The 23096-nt window shown below is 49.2% G+C and overlaps 1 protein-coding gene and 1 pseudogene across 1 annotated transcript in view; both read right to left on the bottom strand.

Moving 5' to 3' along the window:
* The window catches only part of SLC37A3 (solute carrier family 37 member 3), a 38405-nt gene that overhangs the window by 12234 nt on the left and 3075 nt on the right, over positions 1–23096 (bottom strand). The window contains exons 2-9 of the mRNA XM_049774876.1: positions 16758–16921; positions 14935–15043; positions 10659–10751; positions 7404–7487; positions 6887–7032; positions 5574–5670; positions 2429–2513; positions 1335–1519 (exon numbers count right to left, since the gene is read on the bottom strand). Of these exons, the coding sequence (XP_049630833.1) occupies positions 1335–1519; positions 2429–2513; positions 5574–5670; positions 6887–7032; positions 7404–7487; positions 10659–10751; positions 14935–15043; positions 16758–16846 (888 nt within the window). The 5' untranslated portion in view covers positions 16847–16921. The remainder of the gene's footprint in view (positions 1–1334; positions 1520–2428; positions 2514–5573; positions 5671–6886; positions 7033–7403; positions 7488–10658; positions 10752–14934; positions 15044–16757; positions 16922–23096) is intronic.
* Positions 21815–21914, bottom strand: LOC126028680 (uncharacterized; annotated as a pseudogene).

Raw genomic sequence — 23096 nt, forward strand, 5'->3', positions numbered from 1 at the left:
GCTATTTCCCTTATGCCACACATGCCACCCTTTGGGGCAAGAAATGTGGGGACTTGTGCTGGTTCTTCTAAGTCAGAGTGACCTGTCAGTTTGCTAAGGTCAGTCCTCACCTGGAGTCACAAAAAGAATGATCCAATGTGAAGCAAACCACGATCGGAACAGTGGGGACTTATCAAGTACTTGGTCGTGATACAATTGCACTCCATTCCAGTCCCCTTGGAAGGCTTTAAGGCAGTAGGGCTAGTGGCTAGTGAGGGTATGCCGAGTAAGTCAGCTCAGTTCTCAATGAGAGCTAGTGGGAAAAGCTAGGAAGGTAACCCCAGGCCCACTTCAGTTTGCTTGTTTTGGGATCACACTGTGAGGGGTGCTCAGGGCTTATTCCTGGCTCTGCACTCAGGGATCATTCCTGATGGTGCTCAGGACTATCTGAGATGTCAGGTATTGAATCTGATTGGACATATGCAAGGCAAACACCTTACCTGCTGTACTATTCCTCTGGCCCCAACCTAGGCCTCTTTAACTTCTGCTCCTGTGCATCCCAAGAAAACAATGATAGGCGAGATCAGTGTTGATGCCAGCATTCTAACAGCAGAGAGCAAGAAGGCATTGCTCTGAAGCTAGGCTCATAGAAGCTCTCTCCACAGCATGGTGAGAACACCATGGGGTCAAGGAAACTAGCTGACAGGACTGTGCAAATCATCCTAGCTGTATGGATGCACTCAAGTCTAGAATCCTTCAAGGGCCCCTGCGGTCTCTAGAAAAATACTGGTGTGGCCAACTTCTTCCAACTCCAGATCAGGTCTACAACCTGAAGCTGGAGGGCAATCCAGGCCAAGGCCTCATATTACTCTTCCCCCTGGGCTTTCCTATGCTCTTACTAGAACTGAACCGTCATGGGGCCAGAGTAATAGCACAGGGGTAGAGTATTTGTCTTGCATGCAGCCAACCCAGGACAGACCTGGGTTGGATCCCTGGCATCCCATATGATCCCCTGAGCCTGCCAGGAATGATTTCTGAACATAGAGTCAGGAGTAACACGAGTGCCGCCAGGTGTGGCTCAAAAACAAAAACAAAACAACAACAAAAACTGAGCCATCATGAGAGGCTGAATCTAAATCACGCTGTGGCCTTCCTCTGCCCCCACCCCCAGAATGGAAACTGGCACCTGGCACCAAAAATAAAGAGCAAACAGAATTTAACATTTTGGGGGTGACAAGGTAGAAGCTAGCTGAAGTGCATGCTGCCTCTGAAAAGCCCATTTCTGAAATGAAGTTTCAAAGGGCCGGAAGCTGAGAGATGGGCCCTCACTTGGAGGATCTCTTGCAATCACTTACCGGGATGACACCTGGAAGGCAACATGCCTGGTGGAAACTGATGGCCTGGGCAGGGGCAGCGGGGGTCACGGGGTCTTCCTGGATGGAGTAATTCGGGTCATACTCATCTTCGTTGTCCACCCCACTGATGAGTGGCCTGTGCGAGTCTTCTTCAGCATGCTGGTCAGCCTCAACCGCAGGGAGACCTGAAATGTCCCCCAAATCCCAGCATTAAGAATGTGACTTCTAGAAGGTCTGTGCCAGACAGAGCTCCCAGAAGGGTGGCAGGGTTTTCCTCTCCTGGGCTCTGAAACCGAGGTGGCCTCCTAAAATCCTGAAAGGTCACTCAAGAGCACATGTCCTGCACTTGGGTTTCCATAAAGCTGACAACATCAGAGTGAAGCTGCCTTTTTTTTTTGTTTGGTTGTTGTACTTTTTTTGTTTGTTTTATTTTGGGTCACACCCGGCAGCGCTCAGGGGTTCCTCCTGGCTCTTCACTCAGAAATCACTCCTGGCGGGGCCGGAGAGATAGCATGGAGGTAAGGCGTTTGCCTTTCATGCAGGAGGTCATCGGTTCGAATCCCGGCGTCCCATATGGTCCCCCGTGCCTGCCAGGAACAATTTCTGAGCCTGGAGCCAGGAATAATCTCTGAGCACTGCCGGGTGTGACCCAAAAACCACAAAAAAAAAAAAAAAAAAAAAAAAAAAAAAAAAAAAGAAATCACTCCTGGCAGGCTCAGGGGACCATGTGGGATGCTGGGATTCGAACCACCGTCCTTCTGCATGGAAGGCAAACGCCTTACCTCCGGCCCCAGAGTAAAGCTGCTTTAAGTGGGTGACATTCTTGATCATAAGATGGCTAATGAAGACTACTAATCTGACACCTCTGGTACCAAAGAGCCAGACAGCTCTTGGCCCCTGCAGCTCTGCTGCACTCGGAGAGAGGCCAGTTGCTTCCTGAGACTAGAGATGGCTGGCAACAGTTGAGATCCAGCCAGGGTCCCAACTGTGAATTAACTCCCTGCCTCAGACGTACGGCCATCCCATCTCAGGACCCCTAACCCAGGGGCCCAGAGCTCTGGGAAGAATGGCCACCACCATCCCCCAGTCCTCACCAATCTCTTCTGGTGACACCAGGAGCCCAAAGAAGATGACGATTCCGCCAGCAAGCTGTACAGCCGCTGTCACCAGGAAGGCATACTGCAAGAGAGGACATGTGGGGACAGTCACTAGGGGCAGAATCAGAGACAGGAAGACCCGGGGAAGGCCTGAGGGTTGTAAACTGTGAGCCTGAAGCACTTAAGTGGACTCTGTTCTCTCCCAAGCACTGAGGCCCCCGGGGCACTAGAGATGATGACAGTCTGGAAATAGGCAGGAACTCCTTGAATCTCTGCACCCTGGGAGGCATCTCAGGACAGCCAGGGCCTGTGGTTTCCCCATCCAAGGAGTACCAAGATCCAGGGAGTAACCAAGAGCAGGCACAGCAGCTGAGTCAGGGAGAGCCCAGCCCTGAGAGGCAGCTAGGGATGGAAGTGAGGAGAGAGGCAGTGAGGTCAGGCTCCGAGGAAGAGCTAGAAAAAAAAGGTATAGACAGCCCTGCTCTTGCACCCCAGCCGCAGGAGTGCAGTGGGGGACAGTAAAACATAGGGTTGGGGTTGGGGGTAGGAAGGAAGAGAAGGGATTCCAGGGAGGGTGAGCAAGAGACCCTCAGAGGGCCAAGTGCAGGCATGATTTTCTTGGACCCTGGTGGGGAAAGAGGGTTTGTATTTCTTTTATTTTCTTTTTGGGCCACACCCAGCAGTGTTCAGGGGTTACTCCTGACTTTGCACTCAGAAATCACTCCTGGCAGGCTCGGGGACCATATCAGATGCTAGGGATCGAACCAGGGTCAGTCCAGGTCATCCTCATGCAAAGCAAACACCCTACACACTGTGCTATCACTCCAGTCTGGGTTTGAATTTCTGAATAAGGCAGTATCCCCCCGGCCCCAAAAGTACATTTCTAGAAGTGAAATATGGGGTAGAGAGAGAGAATAAAGAAAAAGTTCGATCAGAATCAATAAAGACAACTCAGGGAAGATGCTGTGAAGCCTGGATGACCTTGTCTGGGGGACCATAAAGTCCCCGCTGTGGGCACTGGACTGGAAGTCTTCAGACACCAAACACTCAGGGAGCTGCTAAAAAATTTATCTCCTGTCGGAAGAGCCACTTACTTTTAATTATTTATGTTCTGAACCAGCAGTTGGCTCAGAGGATTCAGGCGACAGAGGCAGACGGAGAGTAAATACTGCCACCACCCAACCCTCATTTTCCCAACAGGTACCCAGTGTCACACCTAATTCCTACAGACAGAGACTTTCAGGCATATGCAAGCTAGCACACAGACACACATATTTAAGTTTCTGGGCCACACCTGCCATGCTAAGGCTCATGTCATGCCAGGTAGTGCTTGGGGGACCACACTTGGTGTACTGATTCAGACAAGGAGGGTCTGGGCCACAATCGAGCAAGCATCCTAACCTTTGTGCTCTCTTTTCCCACCCTACATATAACTATTTTTCTTCAGTTTGGGGCCACACAGAGGTTCTCTCCAGCCCAGTGTTTGGGGGTTTCTACTGGTGGTTCAGGGGATTATATAGTGCTAGGAATGGAACTGGAGCCATCATACATTAAGCAAGCACCTCCTGTCCTTTGAGCTGTCCATTGGCCTGTATGTCTGTATTCTTTCTTTATTTGGTCCAAATAGCCACACTCAACACGTGCCACTTTGGAAGCCTGTACCCCTTATTTGATGCTCTGTGTGAATCCTTCCCTGTAGATGAGTCACCCTATCTACCCGAGCCCTCCACCCAATGCATGGTCTCCACCTTGTTCACTAGCTAAGCCAGCTGAATAGTGGTCCCACCACCATCGTGGCTCTCCTATTACCATCCTGCTGGAGCAGACTATTGTGTCTGTAATCACTCCAGACTTGCAATCGCAAGACCTGTGTCACTCTCAGCAGGGAGCTGCTGACCCAGTGGTCAGTGCAGTGGCCATTTTGACAGAGGACACCCCTCTCATCTTATCCCCTCATCCCACCCCATGATTCCTTGGGTCTGCCCCTAACTGCCAACCAGGCTGCTCATTCCAACATCTTGGGAAACACAACTTGCCGGTGAAATTAAAGTTCTCATCTGGGAAGTGTACAGCGGGGTCTCCATGTCACCCTGTGGGGTGTGCACCCTTGTCCTATTCCTGTACAGGGCAACTCTGATGCACATGACGCTGCCTGCTAATGCCACCGCCCTCACAGGGCAGGCCCATCTCTGCTGCCCAGAACACTCTTTCTTCTCCCATTGAGCCTATGAGCACATAGAATGGCTGAATAAACATCTACTGAAAGGATGAAATCTTGATTCCCTGGGATCGCAGTGACTACGTGCCAGAAAAACCTGTCCACCTGCTCCAGGAGCTCTGCACTTACAAATTTTGCACCTTTGTGTGTGTGCATGTTGCTGGTCTCTCATCCACATGTGTGGTGATTCTTCGATGGTGGGGAGCTTAGATCTTCATCTGCAGAATTTACATGCTCCTTCTCCCACTGATGTACATTAGGATTCTCTCCACAAGTGATTTTTAGGGGTACAAATTGATCACACTAATCAAGATTGTCCCTTTTCCACACAAGCCTTGCACCACCCTTTCTTTGGTTTTTGGGTCACACCCAGCGCTCAGGGGTCATTCTTGGCTCTACACTCAGAAATCGCTCCTGACAGGCTCAGGTGCTGGGATTCGAACCACTGTCTTTCTGCATGCAAGGCAAATGCCTTACCTCCATGCTATCTCTCCGGCCCCTATTTTGTTTTTAGGCCACACCTGGTGGCGCTCAGGGGTTACTCCTGGCTCAGAGCTCAGAAATAGCTCCTGGCAGGCTCGGGGGACCATATGGGATACCAGGGATTGAACCCGGGTCTGTCTCAGTCCATCTGCATGCAAGGCAAACATCTTACCACTGTGCTATCACTCCAGCTCCATGGCAGTTCTTTATTTTATGTTTGGGAACACACCTAGTGGTGCTCAGGGACCATTTTTGGTGGGACTCCAGGGGCCAAAATGGGGTGGTGGGAATTGAACCTGCATTGGCCTAGTACAGTGCAAGCAACCACCCTCCCTGTTGTACTATTTCTGACCCATCAGCCTGGTAATTCTTAATAGTCACAGAATTTTTTCTTAGAAAATAAAGTCTATGCTCAAGAGAAATCTGGATGGTGACACCTACCTCATAGCCATACTGTAGGACAGAAGAGGCGAGGCAAGCTCCGAGAATGTTCCCTACCGACGCACAGGCACTCCAGAGGCCGAACACGACACCACGGCTGTGGAGATGATGGGGTCAGAGAGAACACTGGGATAAGAGGAGACTCTCAGTGCATTGTGAGTACAAAACACCCCAGTGACCTGCTGGCCCCTATCTGAGGCCCTGGGTTCCCACCCAGCACACCAATGATTAATGAAAAATCTAAACATGACTACCTCAAAAGTGAAGGTTCACAGGTCAATTAATCTGCATTCTCAGATGTTAGTCTCAATAATTTCTTTTTCTGTGTCTGTGGTTTTTGGGCCACACCCAGTAGTGCTCAGGGTTTACTCTTGCCTCTGCGCTTAGAAATCACTCCTGGCAGGCTCAGGGAACCATATGGTATGACGGTGATCAAACCCAGGTAGGCCGCATGCAAGAAAAATGCCCTATCTACTGTGCTATTGCTCTACTCTCGGCCAATCACTGGGTGTGGCCCCAAAACCTAAATAAATAGAATTAAAAAAAAAAAAAACTTTCTGGGAGCAAGACAGTGGTTGAGTGCTTGCCTTGCATGTGGCCAACCTCGGTTTGGTCTTTGGCACAGAATATGGTCTCCTGAGCACCTCCAAGAGTGATCGCTGAGTGTAGAACCACAAGTAAGCCCTGAGCACAGCTGGGTGTGGCCCCCAAACACATAAACGTAAAGGGAAGGCTGAAGCAATGGTACAGTGGTTAGGGTGCTTGTCTTGCACACGGCCGACCTGGGTTCAATCTCCAGCAACCATATGATCCCCCGAGCACCTCTAGGAATGATCCCTGAGTGCAGAGCCAGGAGTGACCCTCAGCATCACCAAACAATAACAATAAAAACAACAACAAAAACAAACAAGAAAAGGGCTGGAGCAATAGCATAGTAGGTAGGGCATTTGATTTACAAATCGACCCAGGTTCAATCCCCAGTATCCCATATGGTCCCCTGAGCCTGCCAGGAGTAATCCCTGAGCACTACTAGGTGGCCCCAAAACAAAATAAAACAAGAAAACCCATGAAAAGAAAGAAAATAATGAATTTCTTTGGCTTCACTCAGAATCTAACTGTGGCCAAGAGCAAGCCCTGACTATGTTCAAAGTACTGGATCAGCCCAAATCCACTTCACTCCCAAATGACAGGCAAGAACCACTCCCTGAGGGTCCCCACCATGACAGAGATTCTGCTAACAAACATCGATGGCTTAGAACATTCTGGCAACCCGGCTCAATCACAAGAGACGCAGGGGGAAAACGGAGGCCTACCCAGCTTTCCCGAACCAGTTGCCCATGACAGCGACCACGCAGGGCCAGCCCGTGGACTGCAGCAGGCCGTTGACTACCCACAGGCAGCAGTAGAGCCCCTTGTTGTAGAAGTGCAGCCACTCTGTGAGGGTGCCGAAGATAAACACCTGCGGGGATAGGGACACTGGGGTCATTAGAGGCTGGGGAGGCTACAGAGTTGCACAGATGGCAGCAGAAGAGAGAGCTCCTTGAGAGGCGGACAGCAGGGAGGCTCGAAGGGGAAGGACTCAAGAGGATACGGGGGAAACCGCCATGACACATGGCGCAGTGACAGAGGTGACTTGTGTGTGGCCTGTGTGTGTCTAGAGCATGGACTCTCCTAGGGGATGGCACTGCAGGAGACTCAGAACTGTATCCTGAAATCTCCTGCTACCAGAGGGACCCAAGGCAGAGCTTCCAGATCTCCACAAAGCAATAGATGTAGAACAACCTGGACCACTGGGTGGGGAAGGCAAGGACAATGCCCTTTGCCACTTACCACCAGGGCGGATGAGCACATGCCAAAGGACAGCACCCATCGCAGATTGAGGCGGTCCCCAACGATGCCACTGATGAACAGGCCCTGGAAGAAAGCTCATGTCAGGGCCAGAGCGATAGCACAGTGGGTTTGCCATGCATGCGACTGATCCAGGTTCGATCCCCGGCATTCCATATGGTCCCCCAAGCCTGCCAGGAGCAACTTCTAAGTGCATAGCCAGGACTAACCCCTGAGCACAGCTGAGTATGGCCCAACACCCCCAAAAACCCATGTCATGGGGTCCTGTCTAAGCAACTGTCTAAGCTACAGTATAGACCCGACAGACAGAGGGACTCAGTTAAACACGCTCCCAGGTCTAGAGGTGTCTACTAAGGGTTTCGTAAAACTACTATGGCCTCTGACACACTTCCAGACTCAGAGATCTTGGCCAAACCTGGGTGCTTTAGGACCCCCTAACCTCCTAAAAGGGGAGTTAAAAAGAAGTGAACAGATAAGGGCAACATTGGTTAAAAACCATGCATAACTGGGCATCTCAGCCCAAGGTATGAACTAATGGCGGCTCCTACTGCAGAGGGGCAGGTGGGAGAGGGAGGGCATTCAGCTGACCCTGTGTCCTTCCTTGTCCTCCGGGCCCTGGCACTGTGGTCAGGCCTGAGTAGCTAGAGAGAGTGGTAGAGTCTCGATGCCAAAGAGCAGCAGAACATAGATGGGCCACACACTCTAGGTTTCCCCTTAAATATGCCACATGATGGGCGATAGCACAGTGAGAGGGCATTTGCCTTGCATGCAGCCAACCTGGGTTCAATCCTTGGTAACCCATATGGTCCCCAGAGCACCTCAACAAATGACCCCTGAGCTAAGAGCCAAGAATAACCCGAGTATCATCGGGTGAGGCCCAAAAACAAAAATGCCTCATGAATGAAAATCTTGATTCCAAACCCATTTAGGTGCCAACACACTTAATAGCTCACTTGATGTTAGACCAGCCAGATGGCATGGGCTAGTCAAAAGCATCTCCCTCACTCTCGAGGCACCTTGAGGCCTGCAGGGCAGGGTGGGAGGATGAAAGAAGTTCAAGGGCCACTGTGACACAGATCAGAGACTACTAGGGCTACCCTCAAAGGTGCTGCGGGGCCAGGCATTAAACTTCTCAAGAGACCAGGCATGAAGTCTGCCTGGTCCCCAAAGAGCTATGATGCTGTTTTCTTTTGGCTTTTGGGGGTTACATCTGGTGAGATTGACAAATTCCTTATGGCTCTGAACTCAGATATCACTCCTGACCATGCTTGGGTACTACATAGGGTACTGGGGATAAACCAGGCCACACTTAGTGGCATTCAGGGATTACTCCTGGCTCTGTGCTCAAAAATAGCTCCTGGCAGGCTTGGGGGACCATATGGGATGCTGGGGATCCAACCTGGGTTCGTCCCAGTAGGCAAAATGCTCTATCCCTATGCTATTGCTCTGGCCCCCCATCACAATTTTATTTGGAATCCCAACGACCTTAAAATCAGCCTCACTGGGGCCAGCGAGGTGGCGCTAGAGGTAAGGTGTCTGCCTTGCAAGTGCTAGCCAAGGAAGGACCGAGGTTCCATCCCCCGGCGTCCCATATGGTCCCCCCAAGCCAGGAGCCATTTCTGTGCACTTAGCCAGGAGTAACCCCTGAGCATCAAATGGGTGTGGTCCGAAAAACAAAAAAAAATAAAATAAAATAAAAATGAGCCTCACTTTCTTTATTCTGCAGCTATTCTACCCATCCTCTGCCAACACAGACCCTGCAGAGCCAGCCCTCATCCTCTGCTACCCCCAGGACCCCGCACACCCTCAGGGACAGTCCCTATCACCTTCTGGCCTTATCCTTCAGCATATGGGTCACACTGAGCCACTGGCCTACTTCAGGTATCCCTGACTTAGCAGTCTTCCCAGCACCCTACTCTGATCCCAGCATCCTGTGTGGCTGCTGGTACCCCCTTCTGGACCACCTCATCTCCATAGCAATCAGTACCTCCAGGCACACCCTGTCATTTACTTTTGAGGAGAGGGTGTGGCCACTGAAGGTCCCTGAGTCCTTCCCCAAGAATAAAGACTTCAAATGTTTTTTTTTCCCCTTTGTCATTCTCTAATGGTTCATATTGGAAAAGTTCCCAGCACGAGCCATGTGCTCTGTACATGTTTCTCATGTTACAGGAGAGAAGGATCAATGGATGGAGACAGAGAGAATAGATGGATAGGGATGAACAGACAGAAGCAAGACTGAATGGAATGAAGGCAAGGGAAGACAGATGGATGCTTACTATTGGATGCCACATCCAGTAGTGCTTAGGGACCATTCCCTACAGGTGGATGAATATAACCTTTCTCCCAACTTCCTTTTTCCCTAACCTCTTCTTTTTTTGTTTGTCTGTTTGTTTTTGAGTCATGCCTGGCAGCACTCATCAGGAGTTACTCCTGGCTCTACACTCAGAAATCACTCCTGGCAGGCTCGGGTGACTATATGGAATGCCGGGATTCGAACCACCGTCCTTCTGCATGCAAGACAAACACCCTACTTCCATGCTATCTCTCGGGATGAGGGGGCCCTAACCTCTTCTTTTGGTATGTAAAAGCCCACCTGGATTATAGGACCTTCTCTCACCCTGGTAGGTGGGGTTCTGAATAATAAAGAACAGGTCTGGCTTTAGGGAAGAGACAGCACATGGCATGGCATAGGCAGCACATGGCAGAGAAAGACCTCAAGGCAAAAAAGCACACTAACTCCAATGAATCTTTAACTCACTAGCTTGGTGTACTATTTCCCCACAGCTACCTTGCTTCATCAGATATGTCCGCCTGAAGGATTAGAAACACAGTGCCTTGGAGGCCAAGAGAAAGCACAGCAGTAGGGCATTTGCAGAAGGACAGTGGTTCAAATCCTGGCATCCCATATGGTCCCCTGAGCCTGCCAGGAGCGATTTCTGAGCCTAGAGTCAGGAGTATCCCCTGTGACCCAAAAACCAAAAAAAAGAAAGAAAGAAAGGCGATGCCTGGGGTGGTCTCCAACTTGTGGATATATTTTTATTTTTATTTTACAGATGGAAAAATATATATGGCTGGAAAGAGGGATGGAGAGATGGGTGATGAACACATGGAGGGATTGAGGGACAGAAGGATGAAGGGAGGAGGTAGGAGGCAGTGGCTGGGAAAGGCAGGCTCATAGAAAGTAAAACTGAACCATACTAAATTCTGATCATACTGAATTCAGGCCATGAAACTCACCACGGCATAGGAGAAGAGAAAGATGGTGTCCAGCGTCCCAAGAAAGAGCGTGGCCTCCTCCGCACTGGGAAACAGGTGGTTGCGGCTCCAGATCTGTAGCAGACATAGGGCCATGCTGTCAGTCCCGTGCAGGCAGCAGGCAGAGAAAAGGGGCCACAGAGGCCAAATAGCACACCCCCCACAGAGGCCAAATAGCACCAAAATAGACCATATGTGACTTGCCTTTTCCATTCAATGATTCTTCCACAGATGCAGAAGCACTGAGGGTCGGGAGTGGGGCTCAGAAAGAAACAGCTGTGCTACTGATCTCAACATTCTTTTTTTTTTTTTTTTTTTTGCTTTTTGGGTCACACCACCCTGTGGCGCTCAGGGGTTACTCCTGGCTCTGTGCTCAGAAATCGCTGCTTGCAAAAAAAAAAAAGAAAGAAAGAAAGAAAAAAAGAAAGAAAAAGAAAAAGAGGGGCCAGAGAGATAGCATGGAGATAAGGCATTTGCCTTTCATGCAGAAGGTCATCGGTTCGAATCCAAGTGTCCCATATGGTCCCCGTGCCTGCCAGGAGCAATTTCTGAGCATGGAGCCAGGAGTAACCCCTGAGCACTGCCGGGTGTAACCCAAAAACCACAAAAAAAAAAAAAAAAAAAAAAAAAAAGAAACCGCTTCTGGTGGGCTCAGGGGACCATATGGGATGCCGGGATTTGAACCACCATCTGTCTTGGATCAGCTGTGTACAAGGCAAATGCCCTACTACTGTGCTATCTCTCTGGCCCCTCAGCCACAACACTCTTTACTGCCACAGTGCTCAGAGCTTAGACTTTTAGCTCTGTGCTCAGGGCTGACTCTTGGCAGGCTCAGAGAACCATATGGGATACTCAAGATTGAACCTGAGTTGGCTTCATGCAAGGCAAACACCCTACTTGCTGTACTATAGCTCCAGCTCTTCACCTGGCTTATTTTCTTTTGGGGGGGGGTTGGTTTGGGGGCCACATCTGGCAGTGCTCAGGGTTACTCCTGGCTCTGAGCTCAGGAATCACTCCTGGCAGGCTTAGGGAACAATATAGGATTGCAGGGATCAAATCTAGGTTGGCCATATGTGAGGCAAACACCCTACCCGCTGCGCTACAGCTCTGGCCTTTTCACTTGGCTTTTGAAAATAATGTTCTTGGGGGCCGGAGGGATAGCATGGAAGTAGTGCATTTGCCTTGCATGTAGAAGGACGGTGGTTTGAATTCTGGCAACCCATATGGTCCCCTGAGCCTGCCAGGAGCACTCTCTGAGCAGAGAGCCAGGAGTAACCCCTTAGCACTGCTGGGTGTGGAACCCCCCCCCCCCAAAAAAAAAAAAAAAGAAGAATGTTCTTGGGACAGAGGAAAAAAAACACAACACAGGCTTCATGGAGAGAAGGCTGGGTTTGAGCCCCAGCACTACATGGCCCTGAGCACCACTGACATGAGTATGACCAGGTATGGTCATATGAAGCACAGTCTCTGAGCAGCCACTGTCCTCATCACTGTGCTCCCAGCTACCACTATACTGGTCATGGTCACTGCACTCCCAGTCATGAGCCTTTTAGCAAAATCAAAACCTGGTCTTCCAGGGCAAAGAACACCATGAACACTCAGCTCTGCCCTCCCTAATGCCAGAAGTACAAAGGTACCACAGGCTAAGTCCAAGCTGGCCTCTGACAGAATCCGCATAACAATCAGTACATGGGATGGGCAGTTCTGGAACCAGAATGAAAAACCAGTCAGGGCAGGATGACCTCAGTAAACAGAGAGAGTCTACAGGAACCTCTAAGAGGGTGCTGAGGGTCAGGCGGGCCGGCTGGCTCTAGAAGGACTGGGAACCAGGCTGCTTTGGCCTCTGCACCCTACTGAGTGGGTACCACTACCCAGATACACAGCAGCTCTTCATGAAGGTGTCTTGTCCCACACTGTCCTCTTTGTGCCTTCATAGGACACTTCCCTGGGCCATCACAGCCTGCAGCAATGTTGCGGGGAGGGCAGTGGGGGGCTTCCCTGGCTGACCTCCCCCTGGAATAGAACTGCCCTTGCCTGTATGAGGTTCTGGGCTCAAACCCCAGCACCACAAACATGACAAACATCTGCACTGTGATGATATTCCGGGGTTCCTTAGCAATCATCAAACCTGAGGGGAAGGACTCCAATCCAGTCACTGACCATGTAAAGATAACCTCAGGGGGCCAGAGAGAGAATACAGTGGGGAAGGTGCTTTCCTGGTACACGGCCAACCCAGGTTCAATTCCCTAGTACTCCATATGGTCTCCTAACAATACCAAGACTGTTACCTGAGCACAAGTCAGGATTAAACCCTGCACACCAAGCTGGGTGTGCAAAAAAAGAAAAAAACGGGCTGGAGTGATATCACTGAAGTGGAGTGTTTGCCTTACATGCGGCCACTACAGGACAGGCCTGGCTTTAATCCCCAGCATCCCATATGGTCGGTCCCCCAAGCCTGTCAGGAGCAATTTCTGAGTACAGAGCCAGGGGTAACCTGAGTGCCATCGGGTGTGGCCCAAAAACAAAAAACAAAAACAACTACGCATAACAAGGACAACCTCAGGTTATTCACTGGATAACATATTCCCAGACCAAACCCTGCTGGCCAAATTATACTGAACAAACACAGAGGTATATTATCTAACTTGAAAACGGAGGCAGATAAGTTTTCTTCAAGTACTCAATAGACTATTATACAGCAGAAATTAGCTGAGTATGCATGGCTCAGGAAGGTACCAAAACAAAATTAAACAGAACACTTCTGCTCAATATAAGAATTTCCTGGGCCACAGAGCGCTCCCAAAGGGCTTTGCATGCAGGAGTCCTGGGTTCAATTCCCTAAGTCCTTCAAGTCCTTCACCAGAAACACCCCCAAAGTACCAAGCTGTTCCTTGTCATGTATGTCCAAAAATTTAAAAAAAAGGCGGGGGGCCAGAGAGATAGCATGGAGGTAAGGCATTTGCCTTGCATGCAGAAGGTCAGTGGTTCAAACCCCGGCATCCCATATGGTCCTGGTTCCAATCCCGGCATCCCATATGGTCCCCTGAGCCTGCCAGGAGTGATTTCTGAGCATGGAGCGAGGAGTAACCCCTGAGCAACGCCAGGTGTGACCCAAAAACAAACAAACAAAAAAAGCGGGAGGGTGGAGAAAAACTGAGGACATTGGTGGTGGAATATGTGCACTGGTGAAGTGTACTGTATACTCTATACTGAAACTCAATCAGGAACAATTTTGTAACTAAAAAAAAAATTGTATTATGAACAACTTTGCTAACCAAGGTATTAAAATAAAGTAATTTTTTAAAACTAAAAACAAGGAAGGCCCAGGACAATAGCACAGCAGGTAGAACATTTGCCTTATAATCTGCCAAAATAGATTTGCAGCCCCCAAATTAGAAATAAACAAACAACAACAAAAAAAGAATTTTCAAATATGAGTGCTGCATACAAATATAACTGTTCATCTCCAAAACAAGTGAGTTTTGGGGGCCAGAGATAGTACAGTGGTTAATGCAGTTCCCTGGCACCATATATGGTTCTCCAAGCACTTCCAGGAATAACCTGATTATCTCTGGGTATGGCCCAAACACCACTGTTCCAACCACCAGAAAGAAAAAAAATAAAAAGAGGATTGATGAGATAGTACATTGGCTAAAACATTGGCCGACCAGTATTCAACTCCCCAGCACTTGTAAGGGTCCCAACCCCCAGCACTGCTAGGAGTGATCCCAGAATACAGAGCCAGGAGTAAGCCATGAAAACAGGCAGGTGTTGTCCCTAAATAACAAAGAGTTTCCTTGATCCCTAATTAAGTCAAGAAACTAAGAGCCTGAGCTAAAGAAACAACTGGAAAGTCAGTCAAAGCCAAAATCTCAGACTAGGACACATTCAGAGGGAAAAACTCAAGAGAAGCCGGAGAACCCTGGAGAGGCAAAGAAGCATCCCGGCTTCACACAAAGGGAAAGGCAGAGTCAGGAAGTAAAAAAGGACATGTCTTGGCACAAGGCAGAAGCTCCAAGGCAGCCAGGAGCAGGTCTGTGCAGAACCTGCTGGAAAAGCCGGGCCAGCCTGTAGACACTGTGGATGGGGACAGGCCCCAAGGAGATGACACAGGTGACACCATGCAGAACAGGAAGCAGAGAGCCATGGGGGGGGGGGCATAAATGACAGGAAGAGGTGGGGGGAGGATGAGGTGAAAGGATGAAGGGGGAGGGGATGAGAGAAGGACATGGAGCTTGGGGCCCATGAAGCCTCTCACCTCAATGGGCAGCTCCAGTGACGTGTTGGCAACGCTGGGCGTCCACTGCTTAGAGATACTGACTTTGACATTGCTGAAGGTCTTCCTCGAGGCATGGAGCAATGAGTAGCTGCCAAACAGAGCCAAGACAGAACAGTGAATGGCAGGGACAGAGACCTGGAAAGGACAGCTAGACACCAGCCATTTAACTCAACCTCCAGAGCCTGCTCTTTTATTGTGGGGCATGAGGTTGGGGAGGAGGTCACATCCAGAGGTACTCAGGGCTGCCTCCTGGCTCTGCTCAGGAATGACACCTGGCAGTGCTCATGGCACTGGATGTAGTACCAGGAATTAGAACCAGGGTTACACCCCTCACAGCTGCACACAAGGTAAGTGCTTTACCTCCTGCACTCTCTCTGCCCAGGCTACTAAGGAAAAAGGAAAAGGGGACAAGGGGGTAGAAGAGGCAAGACAGACAACATCGATAAAACTTTAAAAAAAAAAAGAGCCAAATAATAACATAGCAGTACGCCATTTGCCTTGCACACGGCCAACCTGGGACAGACCCAGTTTGATTCCCGACATAACATATGGTCCCCCGAGCCTGCCAGGAGCGATTTTTGAGCGTAGATCCAGGGGTAACCCCTGAGTGCCACCAGTGTGGCCCAAAAACAAAAACAAACAAGAGATATAGCTCAACAGACTGAGCACATGCTTCTCCTGTAACCAACGTTGCTCCCCAGCTACAGGATCCCCCAATCTTCCAGGAGTAACCTGGAAGTACCACTTTGGGGAACAGCCATCAAAGCAAAATAAATAAAAGCGAGTATCTACTTAGAAGAAGTCAACAGAATAGCTGAGTTATATATATCCCTAATATACCCCTTCCTTTCAATAGTCAGAAGAAGTATTTTACTCCCCCCCACTACTGCTGAGAGCCTGGGGGGTCCACAGAGCCTTCTGTAGGGACAGCCTCGTCCCTGTTAGCCCACAGGGCACTGCCTGCCACAGTCCTACCCTGCTCCTGAGCACCAAAGCAGAGCCTAGAGTCCCCCTCCCCAAAGGTACAATGGCTCTGACTGGAACAGATGGGCTGGGAGGACCAAACAAAAGAACAGTCATGTGAATGGGATGGGGCCAAGGAAGGGCAGTAGGGGCTATTCTGGGCAGCTCCACTCTAAATCAGACCAGTGTTGGAATCTGACACTCCCAGTCGATCAAGTGTCCCAAGAAACATGCTCCAGGGCATCCCAGGAACATGCAGCTGGGATCTTCATCAAGGACAGGAGGGGGCCAGAGTGATACCAGAGTGGTAGGGCATTTGCCTTGCATGCAGTCAACCTGAGACAGACCGCGGTTTGATCTCCGGCATCCCATATGGTCCCCTTAGCCTCCCAGGAGCGTTTTCTGAGCACAGAGCCAAGAGTAACCCCTGAACGCCGCTGGGTATGATCCAAAAACTAAAACCAAAACAAAAAAAGGACTAGACAGTCCTAGGCTACTGTTAGGAAATGGGGGTGATGCCTGCACCCTGTATGATTTCAGGGGTACCCCTGATACCTTTTGAGAGCCAAATGCCAGGTACCTCCCCCAGACACCCCACCTGTGACACCCAAGCTATCTACAGGCCTACAAACAGGCAAACTGGTGCCAGAGCTCTTAAGCCCTCAAGGCTGGGTAGGTGGGTCGGCGCCAAGCTTAGGGCTCCCATCAGACAGGACACCCTGCCACTGGCTGAATTTGACTGGGGTTCTGGAAAGGAGAACCCAGCCCAGGTTACTCCCGCAGGAAGCACTCAGGCTGGCGGCTCTCCCAGAGGGCATGGCAGGGTGGCACAGACGGACCTGAAGAAAGTGAGCAGGAACACAGTGACATGGTGGTGGCTGAGGTGGGAGGGCGCAGCGCCCCGAGGAATCAGCTGTGGCCAGGCCATGCTCCCCCGATGGGTCCCTGCTGCAGGCTCTCACGTCTAGACTGAATAAACGAGTGCCTTACATCATTTCATCCTCTGCAAAGACAGACCATAGGATTTCTGTTACTTGAAATGAGAAGATTATCCCCCAAATTCAACTAAGATGCATTAAAGAACCTTGATATGAAATCTCAGGACAAACAAACCAGGGTGATAGCACAGAGGTAGGGTGTTTGCCTTGCACATGGCAGAACCAGGATTGACATGGGTTTGATCCCTGGTATCCCACATGGTCCCCTAAGCCTACCAGGAGCAATTTCTGAGCACAAAAAAAAAAAAAAAGAAAAGAAAAGAAAAGAAAAAAAAATAAACAAACCACCTTGGTATAAAGAATAAAGCCTGCTGGAGCAGAAGCGACTGTACAGTGAGTAGGGTAAGATAACGCGTCTGTCTTGCATGTGGGCCACTTGGATTAGATCTCGGCATCCCATATCCTTACCCAAGTCTGCCAGGAGCAATTCCTGAGTGAAGAGCCAGAAGTAACCCCTAAGCATCACTGGGTACGGCCTAAATACAATCAGCTCCCCGGCCCCCAAAATGCACCTCTGCCAAATGCACCCTTTGCCCAGGCAAGAAACAAGTAAACAACATTCCTAACTGTTCTTCCTCCAAGCAGTCACAAACCTGGGAGCTATTGGTATTCCAGTAAAAATGTCTCTAGAACCCAAATTAATAAAAACTGCAGGGGCCAGAGAGAGAGCATGAAGGTAAAGTGTTTGCCTTGCATGCAGAAGGACGGTGGTTCGAATCCCGGCATCCCATATGGTCCCCCAAGCCTGCCAGGAGCGATTTCTGAGTGTAGAGCCAGGAGTAATCCCTGAGAGATGTCAAGTGTGATCCAAAAACCAAAAATAAAATAAAATAAATAAAAACTGCAGGGTCCAGAGTAATAGCACAGCGGTAAGGCATTTGCCTTGCATGCAGCTGACCTGGGACAGAACCCCGGTTCAATCCCCGGCATCCCATATAGTCCATTGAGACTTCCAGGAGCAATCTGTGGAATAACCCCTGAGCGCAGTAGGGTGTGTGGGGCAAAAATGAAAAAAAGAAAAACTGCAGTGTATGTGCTGGTGTGTGTGTGTGTGTGTATGTGTGTGTGTGTGTGTGTGTGTGTGTTGTGCTGACTTTTGGTCCACACCTGACAATGCTCAGGGCGTGTGTGTGTGTGTGTGTGTGTGTGTGTGTGTGTGTGTGTGTGTGTGTGTTTGTGTGTGTGTGTGTGTGTGTGTGTTGTGCTGGCTTTTGGCCCACACCTGACAATGCTCAGGGCGTATGTGTGTGTGTGTGTGTGTGTTTGTGTGTGTGTGTGTGTGTGTGTCCCTAAGCTCAGGGATCACACCGGAAAGACTCAAGGAACCACCATACTGTGTGCTGGGGATCAAGCCCAGGTACATTGCATACAAAGAAAGCACCTATCCACCATACCATCTCTCTCGCTCTTAATCACTTTATGTAATGACCATCTGTACTTCATTCCTAAATAAATCATCTTTTTCTCTGCTATAGTGACAGGAGAAAAAAGCTTGATAATGAACTCTGAAGAAGAGTTTTAAACTTTTGCCCTCTCTTGGCAGAAAGCTATTTAAAACCAACATTACTATAATACATTGTCCTATGTAATTATAATTAATAATACCACCTTTTGGATCATTCAGATCAGCATAGTAAAGGCTTTTAATCATTCGGGGGCCCAGTTGTCTGAGACCTGGGATGCACAGACAGCTGTTACCAAACATAAATCTGCAATCATATCCCACTTTTGGAAGCAATCCTATTTTCTTCCTGGCTCAAAATTTAGACTAAATGTGTGCCTTTCTAACTTGTTTTGTTTTTAGGCCACACCCGGTGGTGTCCAAGGGTTACTCCTGGCTCTGGGCTCAAAAATTACTCCTGACAGGTTCGGGGTACCATATGGGATGCTGGGGATCAAACCCAGGTTGACCACATGCATGGCAAACACCCTACGTGCTGTGCTAACACCCTGGCCCCACCATCTCTTTTTTTTTTCTAATTAGATATTTTTCTTTTTTTTTTTAATATCTTTATTTAAACACCTGATTACAAGCATGATTATGGTTGAGCCCCACCATTTCTAACATTTAAAGTGTCTGAAAATGCTGCTGTACTAGAACCAAAATTCAGCTGAGGATTTCAGAACTAAAGTACAATGTCATCTGGTAGCTTCCTGATGCAAAGAAAGTACAGAACTGCCATATGAGAACAAAAAAATAACAACCAAGAGCCATAGAAATGGTTTCAGAATTAAAGCACTTGCTTTGCGTGGTCCCCAGGCAGTGCTGGGAGTGACCTCTCAGTACAGCCAAAAAGCCTTCAAGCACTACCAACGTCCAAAATTCCCGAAAATAAATGTTTTTTCTTTTGTTGATTTTGGTTTTATTGTTTTGTTTTGGTTTTGGGGGCCACACCTGGCAGTGCTCAGGGGTTACTCCTCACTGCACTAAGTAATCACTCCTGAAGGCCTTGAGGCACTATATGGGTATGGGATGCCAATGGTCAGTAACTGAACCCAAGTCAGCCATGTGCAAATCAAGTGCTTTACCTACTGCACTATTGTTCTGGCCTAGTCTTCTGTTGGTTTCTGGATTATACTTAGTGATGCTCAAGGCTGACTCCCGGCTCTGTGCTCAGAGAATCATATGTGGTCTCAGGGATCTAATCTGTATCAACTGCATGCAAGGCAAAAGCTTACATGATATACTATCTTTCTGGTCTGCAATTTTCTGATGTTTAATTTAATCTTTTTAAAGAAGACCACTGGTGAGGCTGGAGAAATAGCATAACAGGTAGGGCATTTGCCATGCACACAACCAACCCAGGTTTGATTCCCAGCATCCCATATGGTCCCCTGAGCCTGCTAGGAGTAATCAGAACAACACTGAGTGTGGCACAAAAATCAAAAACAAAAAGAGGGTCATAGAGACAGTGCCAGGTTAAGATATGTGAATGGCACATGGCTCACCCTAGTTCTATCCCCAGATTGTTCCTGGGAGGCTCAAAAGCTGAGCAGCACCATCCCCTTAGAACTGCCTGCCAAGGATCATAGGGTGGACCATCAGCCCAGAGCACCACTTGTGAGCCCCTCCACACACACAGTAAAAGAAAAAACAAACAACAACAACCAATTCATAACAATGTAGTCTTCTGGCTTTTTCACAAATCAGGTCCAAGCTCTCCAAAAAGTGTCAATACCACTAAGCCAGGTTCTCCTTCCCAAAGCCAGTTCCTGCTCACTGACTTTTCTCAGCCCAGAAGGCCACATTTATGGTTCTTTCCAGAACAAAACGCTCCATGTTGTGTGCCCAATGATGAGTAAGAGGCAGTTCAGGCATGATGTGGCAGGTGGAAAAGTCCATTATAAAACCCTGCCTGAGGGCCAGAACAGGTCAGGTCTTGCACCTGACCTTGCACCTGCCCAATCTGGGTTCCCCTGAGCACCACTAGGAGGGATTTCTGAGTACAAAGTTAAGAGTCACCCCTGAGCACTCTGGATGTGGCCCCAAGACAAACAAGCCTGCTTGAGGCCAGAGAGTTAGTTTCAGGTTATGGTGCTCGCCTTGTCCATGGCCCACTGCAGTTCAACCCCTGGTGCCACATGGTCTCCTGACAAAGCCAGAAGTAACCTCAGTACCACCATCTGTACTTCAAAGAAAAGATACCTACTCGAACAAAACACTGCAAACATGTTGCTTTCTATTTAGAGCCCAAACCAATCCAAATCAGAGAAGATTGAGGTTGCTCCTTCGGGCTAAGTAAGGGCAGAGCTGCAGTTGCCAAGACAGGCACAGCCTCAATCCTACAGGGCCCAGCACTCAGTGTGGCCTCCATGGCCACTAACACCAATGAAGTTTCATTTAGTACCGTGGCCTGACCACCATCTCCCAGCTGCTTCCGTGCTGTGGGGAGCTGAAGCCTAGTAAGTCTCTGGCAGACGCCTGAGGCCTAACAGTCTCTAGCAGTCTCTCAAAAGGCCTGTACAAGGATGCAGGCTGCCTTTACAAAGGTCAATCTAAAAGGTTACATGAGGCATTGTGACAAGCCAAAGGGAACAGTGAGGCCAGTAACCTTGGGAGAAAAACATACTTTAGACAGAACATATTCTACACACATTCTGTGGGTTGGGAGAAGCAATATTTGTTATCTATGTAGCCAGGTGCTAGGGGGAGTTATGTTAAGGGATCACTGTTAACTATGTAGCTAGAGGACTTGAAGAATTTTAGCGAAAAAAACTTATGCTATTATCTGTGTAACCACAAGCCTTGAGAAGTAGCTGGAAGTGTTTTGCTCTACACTTCTTTTTACTGCTCTTTGTTTGCCCCATCCACCCCGCCATTAATTATAATAATAATCTGCCCTCTTTACAATAAACGGAAGCTAGCTGATTCTCACTAGTTTTCTCCCCCCTTTTTTTTTGTCTGTGTGTGTTCCTTGTATGTTTTATTTTTGGGGTTTTTTTGGGTTTTATTTTTTTGGGGGGGGGGTTGGGTCACAGCAGGCAGAACTCAGGGGTTACTCCTGGCTCTACGCTCAGAAATTGCCCCTGGCAGGCTCAGGGAACCATATGTGATGCCGGGATTCAAACCACCGTCCTTTTGCATGCAAGGCAAATGCCTTACCTCCATGCTATTTCTCTGGCACCCTTTGTATGTTTTTTGTCCTCTTAAAAAATATGAAAAAAAAAAACAAATAAAAACAAAAACAAACGGGGGCTGGCGAGGTGGCGCTAGAGGTAAGGTGTCTGCCTTGCAAGCGCTAACCAAGGAAGGATCGCGACCCAGGTTCGATCCCCCGGCGTCCCATATTGTCCCCCAAGCCAGGGGCAATTTCTGAGTGCTTAGCCAGGAGTAACCCCTGAGCACCAAATGGGTGTGGCCCGAAAAACAAAAAACAAAAAAAAGAAAATATATGGAAAAAAATATGGAACGCTTCACAAATCTGTTTGTCATCCTTGCGCAAGGGCCATGCTAATGTGTCATTCCAATCTTAGTATATGTGCTGCCGAAGCGAGCACCCTTTGTATGTTTTAAACTCATATTCCCTCCAAGAAATTAACCTACATTTGTGGCTTCCCTGCAGGGACAAGGGAGCCCAAACCACACCACCATGGAAACAGCTACCACCGCCAGGTGGGTCACCCACTAGCCAGCAGTGTGTCCTCCTGGTCCCCACCAGGAACTGTGTCACTTCCCCGAAACTTCCTTCCTCTCCATGCATACAACTTACTTCCCTTGTCCCCTTCCTCGGTCACTCAAGGAACTGCCCGCACTCACGACCACTCGACTCCTCAAGCCTCCTGTGCTGACTCGAGCTTAAAGACTCCTACGAACTGGGAAGGCTCCCATTCTGCTTTCTTGCTGCCAGTCTCGGGCCTCCTTCTTGGCACCAAACAGCTGAGTGTGGCCAAAGAGAAAATCACACAGGCAGGCTGGTTTTCCTTGTTAGACTCAAACCACAAACCCCAAAGGGCATGCAATGCTGCCCAGCAAGTCAAGCCCACTTCCCTAATCTCTGCTTTCTCAACCTCGAAGTCAGGGTGTGCTTGTTGGCTACTCTCAGTCCTCAAACCCTCAATATGACCCTCAAGCCCACACATCTCTAACCTCTGGACCTCTAACCCAGCCCATCTCTAAACCTTCACATCTCTCTGTTCCTTTTATCTAGTCCAATGCCTTCTGCCAACGTCTTCCTAATCAGTGGCTCTAACACTAACCCAGATACTCTGAGGGTACCCCAGTCCAGCCAGCAGACCATCTGCTACTCTTTCATGCCTCCATCACTTCTTCCCTCTCTGCCCGCCCACCCAGGCTCCCTTCAACCCAGTTTGCGTCTACCGCCTGCTGCCTCTAAGCTGCCCTGGGAAACTGGCTTTAGTCCTCTGTTTGCTGCTTCCACCTTCAGCCCTAACTTCCTTCCAGAATGTACATCCAACCCCTCCCGCATCCCCCCCCATGCCAGTCCAAGGCCACAGCCCCCTGCAGGCTCCTTCTGTCACAACCTTAACCCTAATCCTACCCCACTGCCACACTAGCCAGAGACATCTGTGGGCACTTCTGGTCTGGGCTCCTGAGCCTGTATTTCATCCTCGTCCGCCCATTCAGGCAGTGGTGAGAGGGAAAAGAAAGAGGTTACAGTCTGAAGAGACTGGCTTACTTTTTTTTTTTTTGCATTACTAATTTTCTTTTCCTTTTTTTTT

The sequence above is a fragment of the Suncus etruscus genome, chromosome 1, assembly GCF_024139225.1.
Source record: "Suncus etruscus isolate mSunEtr1 chromosome 1, mSunEtr1.pri.cur, whole genome shotgun sequence".
NCBI lineage: Eukaryota > Metazoa > Chordata > Mammalia > Eulipotyphla > Soricidae > Suncus > Suncus etruscus.